General features: G+C 50.6%; 2 protein-coding genes across 2 annotated transcripts in view; both read right to left on the reverse strand.

Moving 5' to 3' along the window:
* The window catches only part of LOC308143915 (uncharacterized protein), a gene marked incomplete at its 5' end in the record, with an annotated part of 53,799 nt that overhangs the window by 15,406 nt on the left and 11,087 nt on the right, over positions 1-27,306 (reverse strand). Inside the window, 4 exons of the mRNA XM_080514858.1 lie at positions 12,978-14,488; positions 19,100-19,255; positions 20,089-20,197; positions 21,011-21,142. Of these exons, the coding sequence (XP_080370984.1) occupies positions 12,978-14,488; positions 19,100-19,255; positions 20,089-20,197; positions 21,011-21,142 (1,908 nt within the window). The remainder of the gene's footprint in view (positions 1-12,977; positions 14,489-19,099; positions 19,256-20,088; positions 20,198-21,010; positions 21,143-27,306) is intronic.
* LOC308144156 (uncharacterized protein) lies at positions 931-2,849 on the reverse strand (the record flags this gene model as incomplete). The annotated part of the gene is made up of 3 exons (XM_080515215.1): positions 931-1,101; positions 1,314-1,348; positions 1,733-2,849. The coding sequence occupies 3 exons, from the start codon at positions 2,847-2,849 to the stop codon at positions 931-933; spliced, it is 1,323 nt and encodes a 440-aa protein (XP_080371341.1).

Genomic DNA, 27,306 nt, shown 5'->3' on the forward strand with positions numbered 1-27,306 from the left:
CTCGTATCGATACTCAGTATTGGTACTCAGTATTGGTACTCGTATTGGTACTCAGTATCGGTACTCAGTATAGGTACTCGTATCGGTACTCTTATCGGTACTCAGTATCGGTACTCGTATCGGTACTCATCATAGGTACTCATATCAGTCCTCAGTATTGGTACTCGTATCGGTACTCAGTATAGGTACTCGTATCGGTACTCATTATAGGTACTCGTATTGGTACTCGTATCGGTACTCATTATAGGTACTCGTATCGGTACTCGTATCGGTACTCTTATCGGCACTCAGTATTGGTACTCAGTATAGGTACTCATATCGGTACTCAGTATAGGTACTCGTATAGGTACTCGGTATCAGTATCAGTAGTCGTATGGTACTCAGTATCAGTACTCAGTATCGGTACTCGTATCAGTACTCAGTATTGGTACTCAGTATAGGTACTCGGTATCGGTACTCAGTATCGCTAAGCTGCTAAAGGCTAGCTCTCGTACTTGTTGACGTTCTCTTGCTTCTCAATTTTATCTGAATTTCACACCTTCCCTCATTTCTAATCCCCGTTCTCACGTCCGCCCACTGCTTCCTCATAATCCTCCAGCTTCTCCCCCAGCCTCCGTTCTTCTGTAGTACCTGTTCTCTCAAGTCTTCCCACACCTCCTCCAGAGGAGAAGAGGAGAAGAGGAGAAGAGGAGAAGAGGAGAAGAGGAGAAGAGGAGAAGAAACTCTTCCTGGTGGGTGACGGAGGTTTTCCTCAACAACACGAGATGTGAAACTCTTCCCATGACCTTGGGAAAGAACCAAACACAACAAGCCGCCGCCGCCGCCGGCGACTGCCATGCTTCTGTTTGGACCCGGGGGGGTCGGGGGGGGGGGTGAAGAATGAAGCTCCGCCCCTTTAACACCCCCCGAGGCCCGGCTGCCCAATGGGCGTCATGGCGAGAGGAACGGAGAGACCAGAGAGCGGAAGGCGAACTCAGAGAGACCGACGGCCAGCCGGAGCGCTGCCGCCGCCGCCGCCGCCGTATGCCTGAGTCGGCGTGACCCCGTTTCGGCGACCCGCCGTTCGGCCATCTTGGTTCCGCCCGTCTGGGTCGGGGGAGTCTGACGGGCGCAAAGAGGAGGAGGAGGCGGAGCCAGGAGCCGTGACGAGGCGTCTGACGTCCTGACCCCGATTCCCACGTGTCGGCTGGACGGACACACACACACACACACACACACACACACACACACACACACACACACACACACACACACACACACACACACACACACACACACACACACACACACAATCCCAACCTGTTGTTTCACACGGTTTCCTTCCACACGTTCAGCTCAAACTGCCGCTCTGTTCCACCAGACAGGATCGACTATCACGGAATGTCAAGTAGGCAGTGGGGGAGGGGGGGGGGGGGGGAGAGGGGGAGGGGGGGACACCTTGCCTTCTCTTTCTCTCTCTCTCTCTCTCTCTCTCTCTCTCTCTGACACACCTCCTCTCGACACGCGAAGCAGAAAAGTGAACTCAACAGCAAAACACAGAATAAAAAAGCCCCGATCTTTCAAAACAACCGTCGGTTTTCATTCACTGAACCTCGCCCGGCCGTTTTTCCTCCCCGATGAACCCGACGACCTTTAACCCGACTCTCCTCGCCGCCACGTCGAAGTGACGGCGTCCCTGCCGTTTCTTTCCCCCCCCATAACGTTTTGCAGAAACAAGCGTGTCTCCACCTACCGAGGGGGGCGGCGCCGCAGAGCGACGCCAGGCTGGCGTAGCCGCCGGCGTCAAGGTCGTCCAAGCGCACGTCTCCACCGGCGTGGGGCTCTCTCGCCGAGGGGGCGTGGCCTCTGGGGCTGAGCACGATGCCGCCCGTCTCCCTCGGGCCGCCGAAATCCCCCGGCGGCCCGGCGCCGTCCCGCGGCAGCGGCGAGAGGCCGAGGCGGGGCTCGGTGGGCGGCGGCTGCTGCCGCAGGTCGGCGTGCGTGGCGCCGGCGGCCGATAGGGTGGGCGGCGGCGCCGCCGGGTCTTCCGCCACGGTCAGCGAGCGCGTCATGGCGTGCGGGGAGCGGCGAGGGCCGGTGGCGGCGGCGGCGGGGTATTGGTCGGGCAGCTCCAGGCTGGTGGGCACCGACAGGTGGGAGCACTCCGACAGGGCGCGGCGCATCGCCTTCCTCTGCTGCTCCGCTCGCCCCATGAAGCAAGGCTCCAGGTCCTCCTCTTCCTCCTCCTCCTCCTCCTCCTCTTCCTCGCTGTCGTCGCCCGACGAGCTTTCGACCCCCGGCGCCCCCGTCCGGCGGTAGTTGGGCGCCACCTGGGGCATGGCCACCTTCGGGCCGGAGTCGTCACGGCGGGACTCCCCCCACGGTTCCCGTGGCGACGCCTCCATCAGCAAGGCTCCCGCCGGGCGCGGCGGTAAGGCGCCGGCAGGCGGGGCGCCGCCGCCACGCCCCCCCAGCGAGGACAGCAGCCCGCCGGGGGACGCCGGCGACGGGGACGGGGAGGAGGACGGCGGGCTGTCGGGACTGTCCCCGGCGCTGCCCAGCGAGGCGTTGCCGAGCGACGGGCTCCCCGAGACGCCGCCGCCGCCGCCGACCCTCCCGGGCGCCTTGAGGTCGGCGCCCCCGGCGCCCCCGCCGGGTCGCGGCGGCGGCGGCTCAAAGAAGCACAGCTTGTCTTCGTCGGTGAGCCCACCACCGCCGCCACCGCCCGCCGCGACGTCCATACCCGCGGGGCGCTGCCAGTCCCAGCTCGGCGGCGGGGGGGTGGCGGGTGACCGGGACGGCGCCTTGCACAGCTCGCTGTACTCGGAGAACGGCGAGCCGCCGGGCTGCTGGTTGTGGAGAGACGACATCCTGTCCCCCCCCCCTCACGTCCTCCACCACCTCGCCTTTGTCTCTGCTTCAGGTGTCGCGAGGTGAAAACCCGCCGCCGCGTCTGCCCGTCGCTCGCCCGTCGCTCGCCCCCTTTGTTGTTCCGCTCGCTCGTTTTCCAATCAGTCACTCAGGTAGCGAGAGAGAGTGTGTGTGTGTGTGTGTGTGTGTGTGTGTGTGAGAGCTCTGAACTCAATCACACACTGAGGCTGAGCTGAATGTGTTCTCTTCCCTCCCCTCTCTCTCTCTCTCTCTCTCTCTCTCGCGCTCACGGGGGTCATGTGACCGAGTTGTGGACAGTCATTGGCTGCCGGGGGGCCCCAGGCCCCGCCCACTGTGGTGGAGTGAGTAAGCCCCCTCCTCCTCCTCCTCCAGCTTTCTCTTTCACTCCACGGTTTTCTTTTTTTTTTCGCTCCTCGACCCCTTTGTTTCTCTGGATGTACACACACACACACACACACACACACACACACACACACACACACACACACACACACACACACACACACACACACACACACACACACACACACACACACACACACACACACACACACAGGATTGAGGGTCGCAGGATCTTTTCCGCTCAGCGTGAAGAAAGACGTCCACGGTTCAGTATCGACTTTGCACCGATACCAGTTTTGCCTTTTTATTAACTTTTGTGTCACTTTAATCATGTTTAGCACGTAGCATGTAGCATCGCCAGTGTGCGATCCTGAAGTCCTTTAGCTCGTAGCATGTAGCACGGCTCAGAGTAAACTTCTCCCGAGCTCCTGTATCAGAGCCGATATCGCTGTCGGTATCGGTACGACCCTCCTCTGCAGGAGGCGGCGGCAGAAACTGAGAATTATGACGAGTCCATGTCGCTTCTGCTCCGAATGTTGAGTGTGAGTGAGGAGGAGGAGGAGGAGGAGGAGGAGGAGGAGGAGGAGGAGTAGGAGGAAGAGGAAGAGGAAGAGGAAGAGGAGGAGGAGGAAGTAGAGGAGGAGGGGGATGATGAGGAGGAGGAAGAGGAGGAAGGAGGAAGAGGAAGAGGAAGAGGAAGAGGAGGAGGAGGAAGTAGAGGAGGAGGGGGATGATGAGGAGGAGGAAGAGGAGGAAGGAGGAAGAGGAGGAGGAGGAGGAAGAGGAGGAGGAAGTAGAGGAGGAGGAGGAAGAGGAAGAGGAGGAGGAGGAAGAGTAGGAGGAAGAGGAGTAGGAGGAAGAGGAGGAGGATTATGAGGAGGAGGAAGAGGAGGATGAGAAGGAGGAGGAAGAGGAGGAGAAGGAGGAGGAGTAGGAGGAAGAGGAGTAGGAGGAAGAGGAGGAGGATCATGAGGAGGAGGAGGAAGAGGAGGATGAGAAGGAGGAGGAAGAGGAGGAGAAGGAGGAGGAGTAGGAGGAAGAGGATCATGAGGAGGAGGAGGAGGAGGAGGATGAGTAGGAGGAAGAGGATCATGAGGAGGAGGAGGAGGAGGAGGATGAGTAGGAGGAAGAGGATCATGAGGAGGAGGAGGAGGAGGAGGAAGAGGATCATGAGGAGGAGGAGGATGAGTAGGAGGAAGAGGAGGAGGAGTGAAGAGAAGCCTCTGGTAAGGAGATCTTGTAGTCTGTCAGAGTCAATCTGGTCACACACACACACACACACACACACACACACACACACACACACACACACACACACACACACACACACACACACACACACACACACCAAGAACGTCAAGTCAATTAGCGGTGAGTCCCGGGTCGTCGTATCACCAGATCTTGTAACGACGTCTGGTCTGCGTACTGAGCATGTGCAGACGGACTCGTCACTACGATGCGCGCAGCAGCAACACTCTGAGTCCGTTTCCACGGAGACGGAGTCCGAAGCATTTTTTCACAAAGTTCCACCTCGGGGGGCCGGTTCCTAAAAGTCGCTTTCGAGATTTCACAGTAAAACATATTAATGGCCGAATCTTCTTCCACACATGAAAACGTCTTTGTTTGCGTCCCGACGGGACGAGACGAGAGGACGAGTGTCACAGCAGGGACAGACACACCGGGCCGATATGGTACCGATAACGGTGGTCAACAGTACCGATACTTGGTACCTGGGAATCGATAACGGTGCTCAACGGTGCCAATACTTGGCACCTGGGAATCGATAACGGTGCTCAACGGTACCGATACTTGGTACCTGGGAATCGATAACGGTGCTCAACAGTACCGATACTTGGTACCTGGGAATCGATAACGGTGCTCAACGGTACCGATACTTGGTACCTGGGAATCGATAACGGTGCTCAACGGTGCCGATACTTGGTACCTGGGAATCGATAACGGTGCTCAACGGTGCCGATACTTGGTACCTGGGAATCGATGACGGTGCTCAACGGTGCCGATACTTGGCACCTGGGAATCGATAACGGTGCTCAACGGTGCCGATACTTGGTACCTGGGAATCGATAACGGTGCTCAACAGTACCGATACTTGGTACCTGGGAATCGATAACGGTGCTCAACAGTACCGATACTTGGTACCTGGGAAACGATAACGGTGCTCAACAGTACCGATACTCGGTACCTGGGAATCGATGACGGTGCTCAACGGTGCCGATACTTGGTACCTGGGAAACGATAACGGTGCTCAACAGTACCGATACTTGGTACCTGGGAATCGATGACGGTGCTCAACGGTGCCGATACTTGGTACCTGGGAATCGATGACGGTGCTCAACGGTACCGATACTTGGTACCTGGGAATCGATGACGGTGCTCAACGGTGCCGATACTTGGTACCTGGGAATCGATGACGGTGCTCAACGGTACCGATACTTGGTACCTGGGAATCGATAACGGTGCTCAACAGTACCGATACTTGGTACATGGGAATCGATGACGGCGCTCAACAGTACCGATACCCGGTACCGGGGAGAGGTCAAAGGTCACAGGGTGACGACGCTCTGCTTCCAGACAAACCTTCGTTTCTCGGCGGTGGAAACGAAGGTTTGGTGAAACGATTTTGGTGAAACGTGGTGCGGTCGAGCCCGAGCAGGTGTGAGGGAACACACAGCAGGGGGCGAGAGAGAGAGAGAGAGAGAGAGAGAGAGAGAGAGTCATTCAGTCACTGTGTCACATCGTCTTGTTTTCATGTTGCCTCTTCGAGTACGGAACCGACACCACGATCTCACAGGAACACACACACACACACACACACACACACACACACACACACACACACACACACACACACACACACACACACACACACACACACACACACACACACACACACACACACACACACACACACACAGTTACATAATCCCAGTGTGAATGTGACTAACGACCTGTTCAGGCCGTCTCAGACTTACATTTTTTTTTATTTTTTTCAAAATAAACACTTTAATTCTCATGTTATCATTTGAAGGTAGTTTTATCCTCATGTACGTTTGGTGTCAGTTATTCACTGGATGTCCTCCGTCTCGTCCTGTCGGTTGCAACGTTCTACTCTTACGTCTCTACAATCGTAAAGTCCCTTTTATCGTTTATTACTTTATAGTTTTGTTTTAATGTCGTCTTTATCCCTCCTTACTGTTTGGTGCTTTTACAGCCATGTGACTTCTTTATGGTTCATCTGGTCCGTGTCTGCTGTCCCGTCTGTCCCTCTGTCCACCTGTCCCTCTGTCCACCTGTCTGTCTGCTGTCCCGTCTGTCCCTCTGTCCACCTGTCACATCTGTCCCGTCTGTCCACCGGTCTGTCTGTTGTCCCGTCTGTCCCTCTGTCAACCGGTCTGTCTGTTGTCCCGTCTGTCCCTCTGTCCATCGGTCTGTCCCGTCTGTCTGTTGTCCCGTCTGTCCATCGGTCTGTTGTCCCGTCTGTCCCTCTGTCCACCGGTCTGTCTGTTGTCCCGTCTGTCCATCTGTCCACCGGTCTGTCTGTTGTCCCGTCTGTCCATCTGTCTGTCTGTTGTCCCGTCTGTCCATCTGTCTGTCCCGTTTGTCTGTTGTCCCGTCTGTCCACCGGTCTGTCTGTTGTCCCGTCTGTCCCTCTGTCCATCGGTCTGTCCCGTCTGTCTGTTGTCCCGTCTGTCCCTCTGTCCATCGGTCTGTTGTCCCGTCTGTCCACCGGTCTGTCTGTTGTCCCGTCTGTCCCTCTGTCCATCGGTCTGTCCCGTCTGTCTGTTGTCCCGTCTGTCCCTCTGTCCACCGGTCTGTCCACCGGTCTGTCCACCTGTCCCTCTGTCCACCGGTCTGTCCCTCTGTCCACCGGTCTGTCCCGCCTGCCCACCTGTCCACCCCGTCTGTCCACCTGTCCCTCTGCCCACCTGTCCGTCTGTCCCATCTGTGTCTCTGTTCCTCTGTCCCGTCTGTCCCTCTGTCCACCTGCTGCTCTGGACGGTGGTTCCAGTCTGAAGGCGTCAGGCTGAGAATCGTCTAGAAAGCCGAGGGTGACGACGGCAGGTGTGGGGGGGTAATGTGGGTGCCGGGGGGGTAAATGGAGGGGGTGGGGGTGGGGGGGGGGGGGGGGGGGGGGGGTCGATGTGGGGGTGGAAGGTGTTGGGAACAACGGCTGATGTGAGGAGACGGACGAGACGTCTATTAATAGACTCATCCAGTCTCCCTCGCTACACCCACACTGTCGCACTGCACCCCCCACACACACACACACACACACACACACACACACACACACACACACACACACACACACACACACACACACACACACACACACACACACACACACACACACACACACACACACACACACACAACCCCCCCTTCACATTAAGTCGCTGAAGCAACTGCCTCCTGTTGCTATGGTAACCGTCGTCTCCTCATCACTGGAGGGGGGGGGGTGGTTAGGGGGCATGTTTGGTGGTCGGGCAAAAACATGATGTGTGTGTGTGTGTGTGTGTGTTTGTGTGTGTGTGTGTGTGTGTGTGTCTCAGGAATTCATTTTTATTGATTAATTTATCAATTAACAATAACCAGCAGCTCTGCAGCCTGATCTGAGGTCAGCTCCACCCCTCCATCCTCCACCCTCACCCCTCAACCCCATCCTCCACCCTCACCCCTCTTCTCACCCTCCACTCTCACCCCTCCATCCTCCACCCCTCCTCTCATCTCTCATCCTCCACCCTCACCCCCACATCCTCCACCCTCACCCCTCCTCTCATCTCTCATCCTCCACCCTCACCCCTCCTCTCACCTCTCATCCTCCACCCTCACCCCCACATCCTCCACCCTCACCCCTCCTCTCACCTCTCATCCTCCACCCTCACCCCCACATCCTCCACCCTCACCCCTCCTCTCATCTCTCATCCTCCACCCTCACCCCTCCTCTCACCTCTCATCCTCCACCCTCACCCTGAAATTCTCCAATAAATCTTGTTAATTTCCATGTAAAAGTGTCAGAATAAAGAGAAGATGGTTTCTGGACGTTAACTAACAACGTTTAGTCAAACGAAACGCAGCTCAAGAGTCCAGAAGCAGAATCCCGTCGGTCCGTTTCACTACGTCTGAACCAGTTTCATCTCCTGGTGTTAAACTGGTCCTCGTCGTTTCTCCTCCTCCACCTCCTCCCGTCGGCCCAAAGCTTCTCCTGTTTACTCGCTTTGCATAATTTACCCTCCTGAAAGAGAAGCTCCGCCGGCGTTCGTGCAGAAGAGAGAGAAAAATCCCTGTCGAGTGAAATCCTGCTGAGATTCACGTTTCTGCATCTTCCTCCTGAACCAGGGGAGGAAGAGGAGGAAGAGGAGGAAGAGGGAGAGGAGGAAGAGGAGGGAGAGGAGGAAGAGGAGGATTGTCCTCCAGGTCTTCACTCTTCCAGCGTCTCGTCGCAGACGGACTTTAAAACAGACGGACTTTAAAAACAGACGGACTTTAAAACAGACGGACTTTAAAAACAGACGGACTTTAAAAACAGACGGACTTTAAAACAGACGGACTTTAAAAACAGACGGACTTTAAAACAGACGGACTTTAAAAACAGACGGACTTTAAAAACAGACGGACTTTAAAACAGACGGACTTTAAAAACAGACGGACTTTAAAACAGACGGACTTTAAAACAGACGGACTTTAAAAACAGACGGACTTTAAAACAGACGGACTTTGAAACAGACGGACTTTAAAAACAGACGGACTTTAAAAACAGACGGACTTTAAAACAGACGGACTTTAAAAACAGACGGACTTTAAAACAGACGGACTTTGAAACAGACGGACTTTAAAGCAGACGGACTTTAAAACAGACGGACTTTAAAGCAGACGGACTTTAAAAACAGACGGACTTTAAAACAGACGGACTTTAAAAACAGACGGACTTTAAAACAGACGGACTTTAAAAACAGACGGACTTTAAAACAGACGGACTTTAAAACAGACGGACTTTAAAACAGACGGACTTTAAAACAGACGGACTTTAAAAACAGACGGACTTTAAAACAGACGGACTTTGAAACAGACGGACTTTAAAACAGACGGACTTTAAAACAGACGGACTTTAAAAACAGACGGAACCAGAAAATCAAGACTTTGTGATTCTGACTTCCTGTTGATACGACAAAAAACGTTGGAATTTGCAGAAAACGGAACACGCAGTGGACGGAAACATCGTTTCTGAAATATGTACGCGTAATTTCAAGTAATTCCCTCCACTGAATGATCTGAGAGCTTAGCATTAGCATGTAGCATTAGCATGTAGCATTTCACCTGTTCTGGGAGCAGAAAACAGGGATTTTCTGACACTTCAGCTGTAAAATTCTCATCTTATATTGGTTTTCCTTTACCTCGAAGTCATTCATTACGACTTAAATTCATGTAAAACGTCTTTTAAACAAGACGTTTAAGCGGAACTGACAGGAGACGTCGAGAAGCAGCAGCGGCGTGTTTGTTTTTTTCCTGTTTCACACAGTTTGTGTGTTTGAATCAGACGCCTCGCCGGCGCCGCGCCTCATTAACTCGGCATCTGTTGCCGCTCCGACGACGACGGTAACCGATCGCTTGGTCTCCATGGCAACACCCTCCTCCCCGTCTATCTGCGTGGCGACGCGGACACTCGAGAACAACAATCTCATGACTTCCTGTCAAAGAAGAAGCAGAAGAAAAGGAGGGAACGTCCAGCTGGCCGCCGACTGACTCATCATCACCTCCGGCCTCTCGGCGCTTTGATTTCCTCCCTTGATCTTGAAGCCTTGACACCGTGGAGCTAAGAGCTAAGAGCTAAGAGCTAAGAGGTCAGAATTAAGAGCTAAGAGCTAAGAGCAAAGAGTTAAGAGCTCAGAGTTAAGAGTTAAGAGCTAAGAGTTAAGAGCTCAGAGTTAAGAGCTCAGAGTTAAGAGTTAAGAGTTAAGAGTTAAGAGCTCAGAGTTAAGAGCTCAGAGTTAAGAGTTAAGAGCTCAGAGTTAAGAGCTAAGACCTGAGAACTAAGAGCTAAAACCTCAGAGCTAAGAGTTAAGAGTTAAGAGCTAAGAGTTAAGAGTTAAGAGCTAAGAATTAAGAGCTAAGACCTCAGAGCTAAGAGCTAAGACCTCAGAGCTAAGAGCTAAGAGCTAAGAGTTAAGAGTTAAGAGTTAAGAGTTAAGAGCTAAGAGTTAAGAGCTAAGAGTTAAGAGCTAAGAGTTAAGATCTCAGAGCTAAGAGTTAAGAGCTAAGATCTCAGAGCTAAGAGTTAAGAGCTAAGAGCTAAGATCTCAGAGCTAAGAGTTAAGAGCTAAGAGCTAAGACCTCAGAGCTAAGAGTTAAGAGTTAAGAGCTAAGAGTTAAGAGATAAGAGTTAAGAGCTAAGAGCTAAGATCTCAGAGCTAAGAGTTAAGAGCTAAGAGCTAAGATCTCAGAGCTAAGAGCTAAGAGCTAAGAGCTTCGCGCAAAAATCAGACGAGAGCTGAGCGAATACTTTTGGCAATACGATGCGTCGCGGCTTCAACACTGGTTTCCTTGGACAGTATCTGAAAACATCACAAATCTCCCGTTCTGACGTGAACCTCGAACTTTAGCCTGGATGGACTTATGAGCTATTCTGCAACCTGCCACCAGGGGGCGACTCAGACAACGGGTGTTATTTTGCCGTTGTGGTCGTGGTCTTCACGTAAACCCAGCGGAAGGACGTCTGGCCGAACCGCAGCGGTTCAGAAAGTTTGAGGGGCAAAAAAAAAAAACAACAACAACCTTGAAACTCGCCGGCATTTTTCCCGAAACACCTCGACTTTAAATGTCAGCGTCACGCTTCGTTAGATCCGCGGTCCAGGTTTCCTCTCTGGGCGCACTCACAATGCATTCCTGGTGAATCCTGGTGAAATCGCCAGGAAAACAACAGGGTGACACACACACACACACACACACACACACGCACACACAGACACACACACACACACACACTTGACCTGGAGTTAGCCGTTAGCTCGTACAGCAGCAACCGCCCCCCCCTCGCACCCCCGCAAACCCCCCCAGTTGCACCCCGAAAGCCGTCACAAGACATTAACTCCCTCCCAGTTCCATGCCGGGGCCAGAAATGTCCCTCCTGGGCTCCCGTCCACAGGAAGGAGCTGAAACAGCAGCGAGCCGCGGCTAAAAATAGACGCCGTCTTTTCAGGATTCCTGTTTTTACCTTCATGAAACACAAACATCTTTTTGGTTTTTTTGGTCCAAAAGTTGAAGTTTCTCTGACAGATAAAAATCTTTAAAAAAAAATATATATATATTATTTTTTTCTTTCACTTCTGCAGAGAATAAACAACAACAACAAAAAAAACCAACACGTTTCCAGACAAACCATCAAACTGTTGATGTTTCCTGACTGACACCATCTTGGGAAACCTGCCCCAAGGGATTCTACGTCAAAAAAAATCGGAGATGTCCCGCCAAAATAAAATGCTGGACAACCATGTCTTTGTGAGCGTGGTGAGGAATTTCCTCCATTTTTCCCGTTGTGGGTTCTGGAAGAACAACTTCGATCGTTAAAACGCCCGTGGAAAGAGAGTGAAGGAAGTTCATATCAAGCCTTCAAAATAAAAGCCCGGTACCGAGAACCTCCGCGGCGCAGTGAACTGCAGCTGCTTCGTTGCGTTGACGAGCAGAATAAACGAGAATTCAAAACGGAGCCGCTGGGCGTGTGGAGCCGGCTGCTCCCCGGGGTCGCCATGGCGATCGGAGGTCAAGGTTTGAAACTTCCCGGGCAGGAAGTGAAGCGGCGGAGACAGGAAGCGTCAGAAACCCACTTCCAGGGCCGAAGACGGAACCACCTGCTCATGGGAACGTCTCAGCCCGGCGGGGAATCGAACGCTCCACCTCCACCTCCACCTCCACCTCCACCTCCACCTCCACCCGGCGACCAAACAAACCACAAACCACACGTACAGTACATGTGCTGCTCGTGCGTCAGCATAAAGCGTCGTACAGAAACGAGCACCAGGAACCAACAATGAGCCAATTCTGAGTTAAACTGCTAAAACTGGAGGAAATACTTGCAGGTAAAATAAGAATTTCTCCTCGTTCTCACAATGACGAAGGCGACAAAAGGAGGAAGAAACGACAGATGAACTCATAGGAATTAGAAGTGACTCACCTGAGGAAGAGGAGGAGGAGGAGGAGGAGGAGGAAGGAGTCGTCGCAGGACATGGGAAGTAGAATCGACAGAGAGAACAAGTTAAAATCGGGCATATTTTAAAAACGGACACTTGTAAAAACACCTGTGAGTTCATGTGACACCAAGCAAAGAAGAAGCCTTGAGCTACAGAGAGCGAGGGAAGAGAGGGAGGAAGAGAGGGAAGAAGAGAGGGAAGAAGAGAGGACGTCACTTCATTCCTGCAGAGGAACGAGAGTCTGGTTAGTTCTGATTGGTCGACCGGCGGGAAGAAGACGGTGAGTTACAGACGGTTAGTTAGCAGGAGTTAATCACACCAACATCCCCATAATGCATCAGTCATTGAGATTAGTCACGGATTGTCAAGCAGCCCCCTGATTGGTCCAAACCGCCGGCCATGCGTTTAGTCAACGGACGGTCCGTCATGCAACCGTCAAACCCGCCGTTAGCCAAAAAGAGACACACAGGCGCAGGCGAGCCGCTCCTCATGCCGGCCGATCGCCTCGGCCGCCGCCGCCGCTTCTACTCTAGGTACTTCTACGTCTCCGGAACCAACCTTCGGTGGCGGCCGGTTCCTCCGGCGGGTCGGCGAAGCTGGGGAAGAAGGGCTTAGCGGCGGGGTTCAGGCCGGAGCCCGGCGGGGAGGCGGGTTGCGGCGGGAACGCCTTGGCGTCCGGGGAGGAGGGTTGTGGCGGGAACGCCTTGGCGTCCGGGGAGGAGGGTTGCGGCGGGAACGCCTTGGCGTCCGGGGAGGCGGGTTGCGGCGGGAACGCCTTGGCGTCCGGGGAGGAGGGTTGTGGCGGGAACGCCTTGGCGTCCGGGGAGGCGGGGCTCTTCACCGAGGGGGAGGACGAGGACGAGGACGAGCGCGACTTCTTGGACTGCTTCTGGGCCGACTTGGCGTTCTTGAGGGATTCCTGCGCCGTGGTTTTGGGCGAGCGCAGCGGCGCCGGACTCGGCGTGTCGAAGGACAGGCTCAGTGGCGGCGGCGGCGGCGGCGGGCAGCCGCCGCAGGTGCTCAGGTCGGTGAGGTCGAAGAGCTCGCTGTCCAGCGTCCCCTGGGACTCGTTCAGGAGCCACGAGGCGTCGGCGGGAGACAGCGGCGGCGCCGACGGCGCCGGGCTGGGCTGGGAGGCGGGGCTAAACGCCGAGCCACCTCCGGCGCGGCGTGGACGCCGGATCCCTGGAAGGAGCTGGTGGTGTCGAACATCCCGCTGTCGACCACGTCCCCCGACGACCGACTCTCCGGGGACAAAGGCGGGAAGAAGGCGTGTTTGCCGTCGCCCAAACTCGCCGCTTCGGTTTCCATCAAGAGGTCGAAGGCGTCGAAGGAGCCGGCGGGGGCGGCGGCGGCGGGCATCGTGAACGGAGCCGCCGTGGCTTTGAGCTCGCTGTTCCGGACCAGCGGGATGACGGAGGAGTCCACCGTGGAGAACAGGTCCTCGGCCAGCGGGCGGGGGACCAGGCCTTCCCCGGGCAAGTCCTCCGTCCTCCAGGAGTCCCGGCCGGCGTCTCCGAAAGGGTGCGGCCGCGAGGAGGAGCTCCCCAGATCCACCGCCGCCTCGGCGCGGATCGGCGACGCCATGGGGACGGGCGGCTCGGCCGCCACGCCCCACTCCTCCGGGATCTTCTTGCGGCTCTTCCCCCTCTTCCCCCGGCCGCCGCTCTTCCCCAGGTGCTCCTCCCAGCCGCCGTCCCCGCCGTCCCTCCGCGGGCCGATCCGGTGGTAGAACTCCTCCGTCGGCGGCGTGTTCTCGCCCGCCGCCTGCGCCTCGGGGCGCCCCCGGCCCTCCGCCGGCTCGTAGGCGCCGTCGTCCTTCTGCCGCCTCTTCTTCTTCTTCTTCTGCTTCCGGTCCGCCCCGTCCCCGTCCCGCTCGTCGCCGCCGGCGTAGGCGGCGCTCTCGCGGGCCGGCCGGCCGCCGCGCGGCCCCGCGGGGGCGGGGTCGGGCTCGGGGTTGGCCTCGCCGGCCGCCGGGGGGGGGCCGGCGTGCTTGCTGATGACCGTGGAGACGCTGGGGGTGAAGGGGAGGTCGGCGGCCCGGTCCGGCCACGCCTCGCCTGATGAACCTTGTTTGAGGAGGGAAAACGTAAAGAGACGTTGACGTGACAAAGAACCACTTCCTGTTTACGCTTCAAACAGGAAGTGGCTGAAAGCAACAGCACAAGGTCGGCGAAAAAAACCCACAACGGATCAAATAAATTAAATCAACGTGGGATTATTTCTTTACAACCTTTGAATAATCTGCCGCCAAACAAGCAAACCTGCGATTTTCATGGACCTTAAATTAGAAATTGTACCCGAGAAAATAAATTGGGATTTTTATTCTACCTTGCTTCATTTAAACGCCTCGTCTTCTTTTCCTCACCTCTCCTCTCACTGGTTTTTTTTAATTGAATGTCACTGGTTACCTGCCGGCCTCCGTTCAGGTGCGTCAGGTGACTCCTGACCGACCAATCGTCTTCCTCAGAATCACAATCAGCAAAATGACCCAGAAAAACACTTCATCAGTGTTTTCTGTGTAAATGAACTTGAGTTATGTTCATTATGCAATTTTTTGAGTTTATTTTAAGTTGAAATGACAGTATATTATGTATGCTTTTATTTTGAAATGACTCGCAATTGCCGTAAGTCGGAAGTGACTGTCGTGAACAGACGGAACCAACGTCTATGGACCGTGACACGTGCTCTGTGAAGGTTGAGAATTTAATTTAAGGTGAAGTTTATGGGAGGTTACGGTTCAATAGCAGGTTTGTAAGGATCTTAAATGTATGTTTCTTTCATGTTTATCTGCTTTGTGTTACAGTAACTGTCTCACCACTAGAGGGTGCTATTGCGTTTTAGTACAAACAGGTTTACCACGCGTTGATTTCAATGTTTAAGTTTCATTGTGAGGTAAAGTAAATGTATTTCATTTAACGGTTAAGGGTAAACACGCTGTTAAGAGTTGCTAATTGTATGTTTGTGTTTTACATCGTAGTTCTTACGGCGTGTTGACGTACAAAGTTCAATAAAGGTTGTGAACCGTCAGTCGAAGAGACCATCTTTTAGACCGCGGACGCGACATTCAGAGTATTTTTATTGTAACTTCTCTGTAAATCTGGTGGGCGTGGCTTGTATATCATGCTAGCTTCTATAAAAACGACAACCGTCTCCAGGTAGACCAGGTCTAGATGGAACTCGTGGTCCAGGTCTACATGGTTCCAGGCCAGCGGTCCTAATCTTCTGGCCGGTCGGCGCCGCGGCGACGGAACGTCCCGGAGAAACCAGGCCAATTAAGCGAAGAAGCCAGTTTGAGCGCGGGAACGTAGCGGATGGCTTCGGACGCGAAGGGTAACGATGATGGATGGCGGGAGTCGTGGGGGGGGGGGGGGGAGCCTCCTCACAGTGCGCTTCAGTTCCACGGAGCGGAGCGGCGAAAGTGGAGCAGCTGTCAGGACGGACGGCGCGGCGGCTCCCCAGACGGCCGTTTCTCATGCTAACGACGCGGCGGCGGCGCTCGGCTCGCCGTACAGGAAGCAGCGCGGGATGGCGGCGACTTGAATATCATGTGCGAGAACCTCGTTAAAACAATCGGAGCAGAAGACGTTACTTTAAATCTCTGACAGGATCTTTCTGTTCCTCAACTTGTCGACTTACGACTTAAAACATTTGATCAGTTCACAGATTTTCACTAAAACTAACAATCAATGCAGAAAATAACTAAAATCTCAACATTATGATTTATGATCTGAGACGGCCATGTTTTATTATATAATATTTAAAAAAGCTTTGATCAAATAAAATACATTTTCACATTATGTTGAGCATTTCTGCTCTGAATCCAACTGGTAAGTAATTGAATACATTTTCATTATTTCGGTTTGTGTTTGAGGAATTATGGTATTAATAAGTACTCCTATCAATACTCGGTATCGGCAAGTAGCTAAAAGTTAGTACTCGTACTCGTCCTTTAAAGACGTGTTATTGGTGCGTCTAAAGTTTGGATTGAGCTTTTTGGATGTTTTTTTCTTGATATTTTTTTTCCATACTGACATCATCACAGTGATTCTTAAAAAAATGCTTACAAATTCTTTCAATAAAAAATAAAATAAACAAATGATCACAAATCATAAATAATAAAATAGTAATATAACAAAAATAAAATTGCTTATTTTTTTATGAAATAAAAAACTCAATAAAATAAGCAGAAAAAATATTATAAATAAAATGGTAATATAGCAAAAATAAAATTTAATTAATAATTAAATTAAAAAATAACATGTTGCTTGTATTTTTTTTATAAAACAACACATTTTTATTAGTAAAATAATAAACAAATAATCATAAATAATAAATAAAATAGTAATATAACAAAAATAAAATATTTGCAATTTTTTTTAATTAAATTAAAAAAAAAATCAAAAAACTTAATAAATAATTTTTTTTTTCATAATACAACAAAATACAACAAAAAATAAATAATTGCTTAAAAAACAACATGGCACAGTGAAGTGTAAACATGTTGACTAAAGTGTGTTTTCTATTGATTTCAAAAGGATTCAACAGATTTTAAGGTATGAAGCGTCACGACTGAATACAAAGTAAAATGTCAGCCTGATAAAAGTATCCTGCTTGAGGATTTTATCGGTTTGACATGAGAACGTCGAGGATTTCTACTCAAATGTCCTGAAGCCTGAACGAGCCTCCAAACGTTAAAACGCCCTCCCAGTTAGGCCTCCTGCTGTGGCGCCTCCTGCTGGGCGGGTGAACTCCTTTCATGTGCTTTGAGCGTGAGCTGGCCGACGCCCACCCCCCCCCCGTCCCCCGCGGGGTCGGGAGGGTGTGGAAGCGGCAAGCTATAGGGGGGGGGGCAGCGAGATGTAGACAGAGGCCGTCTGTATGACACACACACACACACACACACACACACACACACACACACACACACACACACACACACGCGCACACACACACACACACACAACACAAACATCCAGTATATAAGCCAGGGCTTCTTCCTATATATGTCAACATCAGATGTGCACCGACCTTGAGATGCAAGAGTACATCGTGTGTGTGTGTGTGTGTGTGTGTGTGTGTGTGTGTGTGTGCGTGTGTGTGTGTGTGTGTGTGTGTGCGTGTGTGTGTGTGTGTGTGTGTGTGTGTGTGTGTGTGTGTGTAAGCAGAACTCCAGCTGACCCATATACAGTATACGGCGCCGTAATTCACAGTTGTTTGTGCTGATTGGCTGCAGACGATGGAAAAATCGTCCAACGGCAAAAAAATTTTCAGAACATCTAAAATTTTCTTAAAAATTTGCTCTCTAGCGCCACCTAGAAACACCAAAACGTCCACCACGGCCCGTAGAAATGTCGTAGAGAGATCAAATCAAGACTCACTTGTTTATCTCATCAAGACCTAAATATCAGGTGTCGATTCTCTGGCGCTAAATCCAACAGGATGTCTGCAATTTGCCTTTCAAAATAAGACCTTCACCCAAAAAAAGGCTCAAACGCTCTCTCCCATGAGGACGAGCGTCGTATCGGCTTCAAAACACGACGGAATGACGGAGGAGACGCTTCTCCTCCAGAATTCTACTCACATTTTTTACCACTGGAGCAGTTTTGTTTTTATTCGCCGCCAAAGCGCCGAACGCCGAATCCCCCCCGCCGGCCTCGTCTCATTCAAACACATGACGAAAGAAAAATATTAAAAAATAAACAAATAAAAAGCTGTGATCTAACGACTGTGGCTAAACCGTGAATCTGATCGACAAAACGAGCAGAAAAGAAGCGCGACAAGAACAAGACGATGTGACACACGAGTCTCAGTTTTCTTCAAAATAAAAGTCCTTAAAAATGACAATAGAAATCTTCAAAATTGATAGTTAGAGCTTAGCTTGATTGTAGCTCATCTGGCTTTCAAAATAAAAGCCCCAAACTCCTTGAAAATAAAAGTTATTGCTTATTAAAACACAAATGTTTTTCGCCCAGCGCAGGCTCGCGGTGAGCTGGCTTCCAAAATAAAAGTCCTAAAACTCCTGCAGTTTGTTTATAACATTTTATAAATGACACCTAAAACATAATAAAATTGATATTTAGAGGTTGAACAGATTAGAACTTAGCAGCCTTTCAAATTAAAAGCTAGAAAATTTCAAAATAAAATACTTTTTTCATTTATAATTACACCTAAAGCCTAAAAGAAATTTATTGATATTTGGGGATTAGCTAGATTACAGCTTGGCTTTCAAAATAAAATCCCTCCCCCACAATTTTTCCAAATAAAAGTCTTTTTGTTAAAAGCTTCTAAATTTTACATTTTATCTGTATTTAAAGGGTACCAGAGTACAAGGTCCAGATCAAAGCTGATCATATTTATATTTACCCTGACAAGCATGCGTGAAATATCAAAAAGCCCCAAGGCGTCTACTTAAAGGACAAGTACGAGCAATTTCTAGACTCTCGAGTATAAGCCACACCCACCAAATTTCAAAACAAAATTAAAGAAAGATTGCAGGACTGCTCATATTTTCATCAAGTTCCACAAAAGGCAAGTGAATTAGAGCAGAAATACTCGTCATTTGCTGGTTGTGACACAAAAGAGGACGACTGGTCGCTCAGGGTTACGTGATGCGCCTGAACGCCTCCCGACGGCGAGGCGAGGTCAGAAACGTCGCTGTGGGCGGAGCTTGGTCGTACCTGAGGAAAGGTCCAGGGGGCTGCGGGGGGCTTGAGGCTCCGGCACCATCGGGGGGGTCGGGTGCTGGGGCTCCGCCGTGCTGGGCGGCCTCTCCGACGGCAGGGGGGCGGAGCCTATCTCCACGTTCATCCCCGCGTCTCCGGGCTGTGAGAAACCTGGAGGGTTGGTGAGACCAGTGACCGAGACATGATGGACGGAGGTGTGGCGAGGAGACAAGGACAGACGTGGTGCAAAACAAGAGGAAACAAGGAAAGAAGCAGGATTATAAATAAATTATTAATTCGATATTAATCAAACCCCCCCGCTTAAAAGTCCAGCGAATATTAAAATACCAGGAGACGTGTTCACTGCTTAATATTACTCTTTGTTTTTCTTATTTCAATTCTTAAACGGATTTATTTCTCATCGCTTTCTCCGTTATTATTTTTCATTCTAATAAAATTGTTCTTATTTTTTTTACATCGTACTCAAAACAATGACGTGAACTTTATTTGTACCATCTTCTATCGGAAGACGACGGAGAAGTGGGTTTTAACCTGTGGGGGAGGGGCGACTAAAACGAAGGATTTTCTCCCTGTGAACACTGAAAACAATAAATTAAATTGTCACTGGCAGGGATGTGATGTTGAAGTTCTCTGCCAGCAGGGGGCAGCAGTGAGCACATTAACGCTGCCTCACACAACGAGTGGAGGAATGAAACAGTAAGGAAGCTGCAGGAGACGCTATTGTTTCAGCTTTCCACCATATTAAACTATTTTATTGAGAATAAAATCCGCAAAAACTGTAAATAACTTGTTGTGACCAGTAAATCTGAGGAAGACGACGCAGCTCCTTCCTGTTCAGGAATTAGGAATCAAACAGCCACAACTGATCAAAGTACTTTTGTAACTGGAGTACAAAGTACAGCGTTGAGCCACGTTCCCTCAGGGTAAAGTCGGTCCGTACGGCAGCGTATGGCGGCCGTACGGCGGGTTCCGGGCGTCCCTACCTGAGAGGAAGTGGGCGGCCGAGGCCTGCTGCCGGTCGGACGAGTGTGGCCTCACTTCTCCCTGAGCCTCCGGGCGCGACGCCGATACCGGTCCCCCCGGGGTCGGCTTACAACCTGCAGAGGCGGCGACAGACAAACAAAACAAACAAACAAACGTCAGTTCCTCGTCTTCGCCAAAATAAAATTCAAATCAACGGTCAGGCTCCTCAAATGAAACGCCGACGGACACGGATCAAGTCGCATCGAACGGAGAAAGTGAGCGGTGCTGCGGAGAACCCCCCGTCCAAATCCTCTGGTAGATGCCCCGCCCCCCCGCCACCGCCCCCCCCCCTCCTCCCCCGCCGCCTGCCCCCTCCCCCGCCGCCTGCCCCCTCCCCCGCACCTGCAGAAACGACCCCGTCCCACACTGACCAACATCCAGTGGTGGTGGGGCTTTTTGTTTTTTTGGCTTTGTGCCGCTGTCTGTGTCTGTCACCACTGCAGCCTCAGCTGGATCTGAGCTGCCCCCAATGTGAACCCAACGCCCCCCCCACCCCACCCCACCCCCCCACCCCCACCCCCACACACACACAGTGAGTCTGGGGCTGGTGTGGTGACGTTTCACTGTCTGTCTGGTTCAGGTCCCAGACCCCGCCAGCCAGCGCCCCCCCCCCCCCCCCCCCCCCCCCGCCACCCCCCCACCCTCCAACCCCCCCGCTTCTACTCCAGTGGGCACCGTCCAAGTCCACGGGCCAAGAGAGGGGAGATTCACCAAAGAGTTGAAAGGACGTGTGAAAAGGAAGGAGAGGATTTTCAGGGTGAGTCAGGGAAAATCGTAAGTGACGGACGGAGAGAAGAGGAAGACGAGTGGCGGGCGGGGGGGGGGGGGGGGGGGGGGGTGAGGGAGGGAGGGGAGGGGGTGAAAAGAGAAGGAAAGAGGCACTGGCGGCGACCGTCTCCCGGCGGCTGACGGTGAGGCGAACCGACAGGACGCCACCCAAAGTCAGCCGCGCTTCGGCGTATCGGAACCGGGCGGCGAGGCGTTCAGGGGCGTGGGCTTGTCTGCGTTCACAGACTGAACAACAACAATAACAAACAAACAATAACAAAGACGACCTCCGTCGAGGATGGATTCGGTGCAGACGGGCGTGAAGGGGAACCGGGGGGAGGCAGAACAGGTGACCTTCAATTTTTTTTTTTTTTTTTTTTAAACGGCTCTGAAGGTCGAACTTCCCCCAAAACGCCGTGACTTCCTCCTCGTGTCAACGTGTGAAAACACCACCTAGTGGCCCGACATGCTAACTGCATGGTTTTCAGTCGTTACGTTGTTGAATATATGTGGAAAAACAACAAAAAAACGCCGCATTTTCACTTGAGACGTCGTACAAACGGAACCCAATCCTCCAACAAGTGTTTCCTTCTGGACGAGGCTTCCACCTCGTGGGCTAATGCTACGGCTAATGCTAATAGCAACAAGGCAGCCAGTGTTTGAGGTCGATAAACTTTCCTCCATTAAATTAATGGAAATTCCAACGGAACTCCGTCAGTATTGCCGCTGATCTCCTCGTAATGTGGGTGAACTTCTGGTGACGTACTGTTGCTACCTGGTAGCTCCCTGTTACCTGTTAGCTCCCTGGTAGCTACCTGGTACCTGTCAACATAACAAAACTAAACTAAATTAGATTAAAATAAAACATAATAAAACTAAACAAAATTAAATTAAAACATAATAAAACTAAATTAAATTAAAATAAAACATAATAAAACTAAACAAAATTTAATTAAAATAAAACATAATAAAACTAAACTAATACAGAATAAACACAATAAAATAAAAAAGAACGAAACTAAGTTAAACAAAAATAAAATGAAATAAAACATAAACCTAAAATAAAATGACAAATAAAACAAAACAAGAATATAAAAAAAATCAAAAAACAAATAAAACAAATAAAACAAATAAAATAAATAAAATAAATAAAATAAATAAAATAAATAAAATAAATAAAATAAATAAAATAAATAAAATAAATAAAATAAATAAAATAAATAAAATAAATAAAATAAATAAAATAAATAAAACATTCCCCCTGAACCTGCTCAGCTGATGGAAGCTGCTGACTTTGGACTCGACATGAACTGCGGAGTTAAAAACTGTGTGTTGGACTGAATTTCCACATTATGTAAGAGGCTGCGCCGCGAGCCGCCGGCCGCCACCGCCGGCCGCCGTGGCAGGCGTCAGCGTGAGGACAAAGTCTGGAGAGACGGTTCGCGGCAGCGATCGGCCTGAAAGGTCGACGCCGTGACCTCGGAGCCGTTCAGGGATACGATTCTGTCTTTACATCCACAAACTCCACGCCAGGGAGCAACGCAGCAACACAGCAACGCAGCAACGCAGCAACACAGCAACCGCACGCACGAATCACATATTATGTATTATATTACAGTATTTATTTATTTATTTGTATGTTTTTAGTGATTTTTGCTGTTTTACTGATTTTTTTGGGCCATTTTGGACTTTTTTTATTTAATTTTTTGGGCTGTTTTTGTTTTTCGGCCATGTTTTTGCTGTTTGAGGTGATTTTCTTCGGCCATTTCAGACTCGATCTTCTTTCATACTTAAAAAATAATAATAATAATAAATTGAGGCAGATAAACTTTCCTCCATTAAACTGATGGGAATTCCAACGGAACTCCGTCAGTATTGCCGTTGATGAACTTACTGTTGGTACCTGGTAGCTCCCTGGTACCTGGTCACTCCTTGGTACCTGGTAGCTCCCTGGTAGATCCCTGGTAGCTCCCTGGTACCTGCTAGCTCCCTGTTAGCTACCTGCTAGCTCCCTGTTAGCTACCTGGTACCTGGTAGCTCCTTGGTACCTGGTAGCTCCCTGTTACCTGGTCGCTCCTTGGTACCTGGTAGCTCCCTGGTAGCTCCCTGTTAGCTCCCTGGTAGTTCCCTGTTAGCTACCTGGTAGCTCCCTGTTAGCTACCTGGTACCTGGTAGCTCCTTGGTACCTGGTAGCTCCCTGGTAGCTCCCTGTTAGCTACCTGGTAGCTCCCTGTTAGCTACCTGGTACCTGGTAGCTCCCTGGTTGCTACCTGTTAGCTCCCTGTTAGCTGGTAGCTCCTTGTTAGCTACCTGGTAGCTCCCTGTTAGCTACCAGGCACCTGGTAGCTCCTTGGTACCTGGTAGCTCCCTGTTAGCTACCTGGTACCTGGTAGCTCCTTGGTACCTGGTAGCTCCCTGGTTGCTACCTGTTAGCTCCCTGTTAGCTGGTAGCTCCTTGTTAGCTACCTGGTAGCTCCCTGTTAGCTACCAGGTACCTGGTAGCTCCTTGGTACCTGGTAGCTCCCTGTTAGCTACATGGTAGCTCCCTGGTACCTGGTAGCTCCTTGTTAGCTACCTGTTAGCTCCCTGGTACCTGGTAGCTCCTTGTTAGCTACCTGTTAGCTCCCTGTTAGCTACCTGGTTAGCTCCCTGTTAGCTACATGGTAGCTCCCTGGTAGCTCCCTGGTAGCTCCCTGGTACCTGGTAGCTCCTTGTTAGCTCCCTGTTAGCTACCTGGTTAGCTACCTGTTAGCTACCTGCTAGCTCCCTGGTACCTGTTAGCTCCCTGTTAGCTACCTGTTAGCTCCCTGGTACCTGGTAGCTCCTTGTTAGCTCCCTGGTAGCTCCCTGTTAGCTACCTGTTAGCTACCTGCTAGCTCCCTGGTACCTGGTAGCTCCTTGTTACCTCCCTGGTAGCTCCCTGTTAGCTACCTGGTTTGCCCCCCCCCCCCCCAATCTCCAGCCACGTTCACTGTGTTTAACCAGCCAGGTACAAACTAGTTAACTAGTCGCTGACATTAAAACGAGGTTTGATGGTTGTGAGCCGGTCGACCTCGGGCCGCCGTGACAGGAGACGCCGGGCGGCGAGGAGGAGAACACAGACGCGTCTGAGCCCAGAGCAAGGCGTCTCCTTGAGAGAGAATGTAGAGCGTATGGCGGGCAAGGCGCGTGGAGGACGGCCGCCGGAGTGACGGTTCACCGAGAGGACAAACTACCGGCCGCCGATCCAGTCCCACGTTTAGAGTTTAACGCCGGAAACGCTTAGATCAGACTGTTTTACCACTTTTTACCAATAAAACTTAAAAAAATACAGGTTGAAAACGTCGTGGTAGTTTTTTCTTTATTCAGTAAAACTATGGTTTATGTTCAAAAAGTTCTCTCTGTTGGCTGTTTTTGTTTTTGTTTTTTTTATACAGATTATGTACCCTTACAATTCTTCAGTTTGGATACTTAAGTCGTTTTAGCTTTTTTTAAAAAGCCGTATTCAGTTTTCATATTAGCAAATCTTACATTTTTAGAACTACTTGAGTTTCAATGGTTCAGAGATTTAAGCTATTTTAACTTATTTTAAATGTTTAATGTGAGAAGTTTTGTGTCGTTTTAAGTCATTTTAGCCACTTTGTTTTTTTTTTTTTAATACCTGGTGTGACTGCTTACAATTCTTCAATTTGGATATTTAAGTCATTTTAATTTAGTTTATTTTTTAATTTTTTTTATTTTTCATTAATTTTAGCCAGATTCAGTTTTTTTATTAGCAAATCCTACATTTGTAAAACTACTTCAGTTTCAATATTTCAGAGTTTTGAGCGATTTTAAGTCATTTTAGAGGTTTAATTTGAGAATTTTGTGTCATTTTAAGTCATTTTAGCCACTTTATTATTTGTTTTTTTAATACCCAGTGTGACTTCTTACAATTCTTCAGTTTGGATATTTAAGTCATTTTACTTTAGTTTTTTGAATTAAATATTTCATTAATTTGAGCTATATTCAGTTTTCATATTAGCAAATCTTACATTTTTAGAGGCATTTGATTTGAGCTATTTTAACTCATTTTAAATGTTTAATTTGAGTAGTTTTTTGTCATTTTAAGTCATTTTGAACTTTCGCCAGTCATTCGCAGTATTTAGCAGTTTTCAGTCGCTGCATTACTTTCCACATTTCAAATAAACAGACAAAACAGCGTCGCGGCACCGAAGCCACATTAATTTACATTTTAATTACCTTTCTTTGGTTTTAATTTGGACGAGCTTACTGAGCGACGTGTCTGGAAACTAATTAGCAGAGAAGGTTCGCGGCGAGGAGACGCAGTGAAACAACTGCAGGAAGATCATGATGAAAAAGAAAACTATGGATTACTAAACGGTGGATTTTATTGTGAAGGGGCAGAAGGCCAGGAGTGTGACGTCGGTGGACGGACGCTGGTTTTGACCTCCACTTCTTATTTCGCTCGTGTCGGAAAAGTTTCCCGGCCGGGAAAACCTTCCGTTGTGCTTCGAGTCTCCGTTTCCATGACGACGAAACAAGTTTTACCGACGATGCTGTGACTTTGTTTGCAAACGTTCTGAAAACGACGTGGACGACCAGGCCGGGCCACCAGAGGGCGCTGCTGTTAGTAGATGATGATCACTTGGAAGCGTCGTCTGAACGGGGCGTCGTTCTCAAAGTGGAAGCGACAATCATACCTGGCGTTCGTGAAGACGACTCGATAAAAAAAAACTCACGCCGTCGTCCCGTTTTACTCGAATGAAGCGAGTTGGTTAGGAATGCGGGGATAAATGTTTAAATATTCATGATGCGACGCTAATCCCCGAACGGCGGCTAAGCCTTTCATCTGTGTGAAGGTGTGAATGCATCGCTACACGTGTGGCGCTTTGAAGCCGCCGCCTCTGGTTTAGCCTGGTGTCTTAGTGGAACCTTCCTCTCGCTTTAAAGTCTTCGCTTGTTCCCGTCGTGATCCTGGCGGGTTGGCGTTCCGATTCGTGACGGCGCTGGAAACCGCTAAGTTGGAGGTCTGAGCGGCGGCAGGTGGAGGCGTGGGTGGGGTTGTGTGTTCAGGCTTGTCCGGGGAGGTGTGGGTGACACCGTGACGCCGTGACAAACAGAAACATCCTGAGCTGCTAGCAAACTCTACGACCACGCCGTCAGAGCCTGTCGACGCACATTAGCCGCCGCCGCCGCCGCCACGCGACGAACCCCTCGAAGCGTCCGTCATCCAGTTCACACTCGTCACCGTCGGTCCGGAAACAAGCGGCTATCAGTGATCTATTTATACGACGACGGTGCTCAAGGACCGCGCAACTTTTTGAAAACGGCGGGAACTAAAAGGTGGAACTTTATGTGAAAACGACTCAAGGGCGCTTCGTCCCAAGTCGACGGGGAACGGCGCTACTGCACGTGCTCAGTAGAGACGGTCAGAACAAAGTTTCCTCCGTGGCGTCACGACTCCCAGCGTCCTCCTGGGACCTGGTACTTTTATTTTGACAGTCACCATAACAGCAATCCAAATGGGTGGTTTTATTTTGACAGGCTGTTTAGAGTCTGTTTATATTCAGAGCCCATTGTTCTTTGCTGCATGTGTCTGTGTGGTTTCATTACTAAAACAAACAACAGCACCCCCTAGTGGCCCGACTTGCTAATGACATGATTTCCAGCCATTTCCTTGTGACGGCTTCTCGCTCTCTGATTGGTCGGTACTCGCTGCTGGTTGGAGGAACGACTCCAGCGACGCTCTGATATCAACGTCAACTGGAAACGAGCTGCTGGAGCTGCAGCCGTTAGAAGCAGAACACCGTCAGCATCCCACGCTGCCTCCGTCACAACCACCTTGAGATCTCTGGATATTGTTGGCATCGCGTGGGCGGAGGCACTACGTCGTGTTCTCCACGAGCATGGGTGGACTTTCTATACATTATGTATAAAACGACGTCACGCTCTTAAATCCCATTAGGACTGGATCCTTCCTTCTCTCGGAAGTCGTCGTTGTCGTGACGATACCGGAGCTGAGCTGCACACCTGCGTTTCCCACAAGGCAGCGCTAACGGGTCTAAGTAGGCCAGGCTGCCCTACTTAGCCAAGTCCTACGACGCCCCTTAGGGAGGAGGGGGGAGTGGGGGGAGGGGTTGTACTGAAGACGGTACATCAAGAGGAGCAGTGAGAACAATGAGTTCACAAAGTTCTATAGAAACTGCAGCCTTCAGTAACGACGTTACGTTACAGGCGACGTAGCGTCGAGCTAACTGCGTACCGTTATGAGGCTTAAAAGTGTCGTCGCCCAGAAATCCCACGTTTTCTTGTTAAAATGTGAATATCGGTTCATATCGGACCTCAGGTGATCGAATCGTCCTCCAAGTCCAAGTCTTCTGTGATTGGTCAGATTCCTGTTCCGTGACGACCGTCGTGTTCTAACCGTA

The sequence above is a fragment of the Blennius ocellaris genome (assembly GCF_963422515.1).
Source record: "Blennius ocellaris genome assembly, chromosome: 19".
Taxonomy (NCBI): Eukaryota; Metazoa; Chordata; class Actinopteri; order Blenniiformes; family Blenniidae; genus Blennius; species Blennius ocellaris.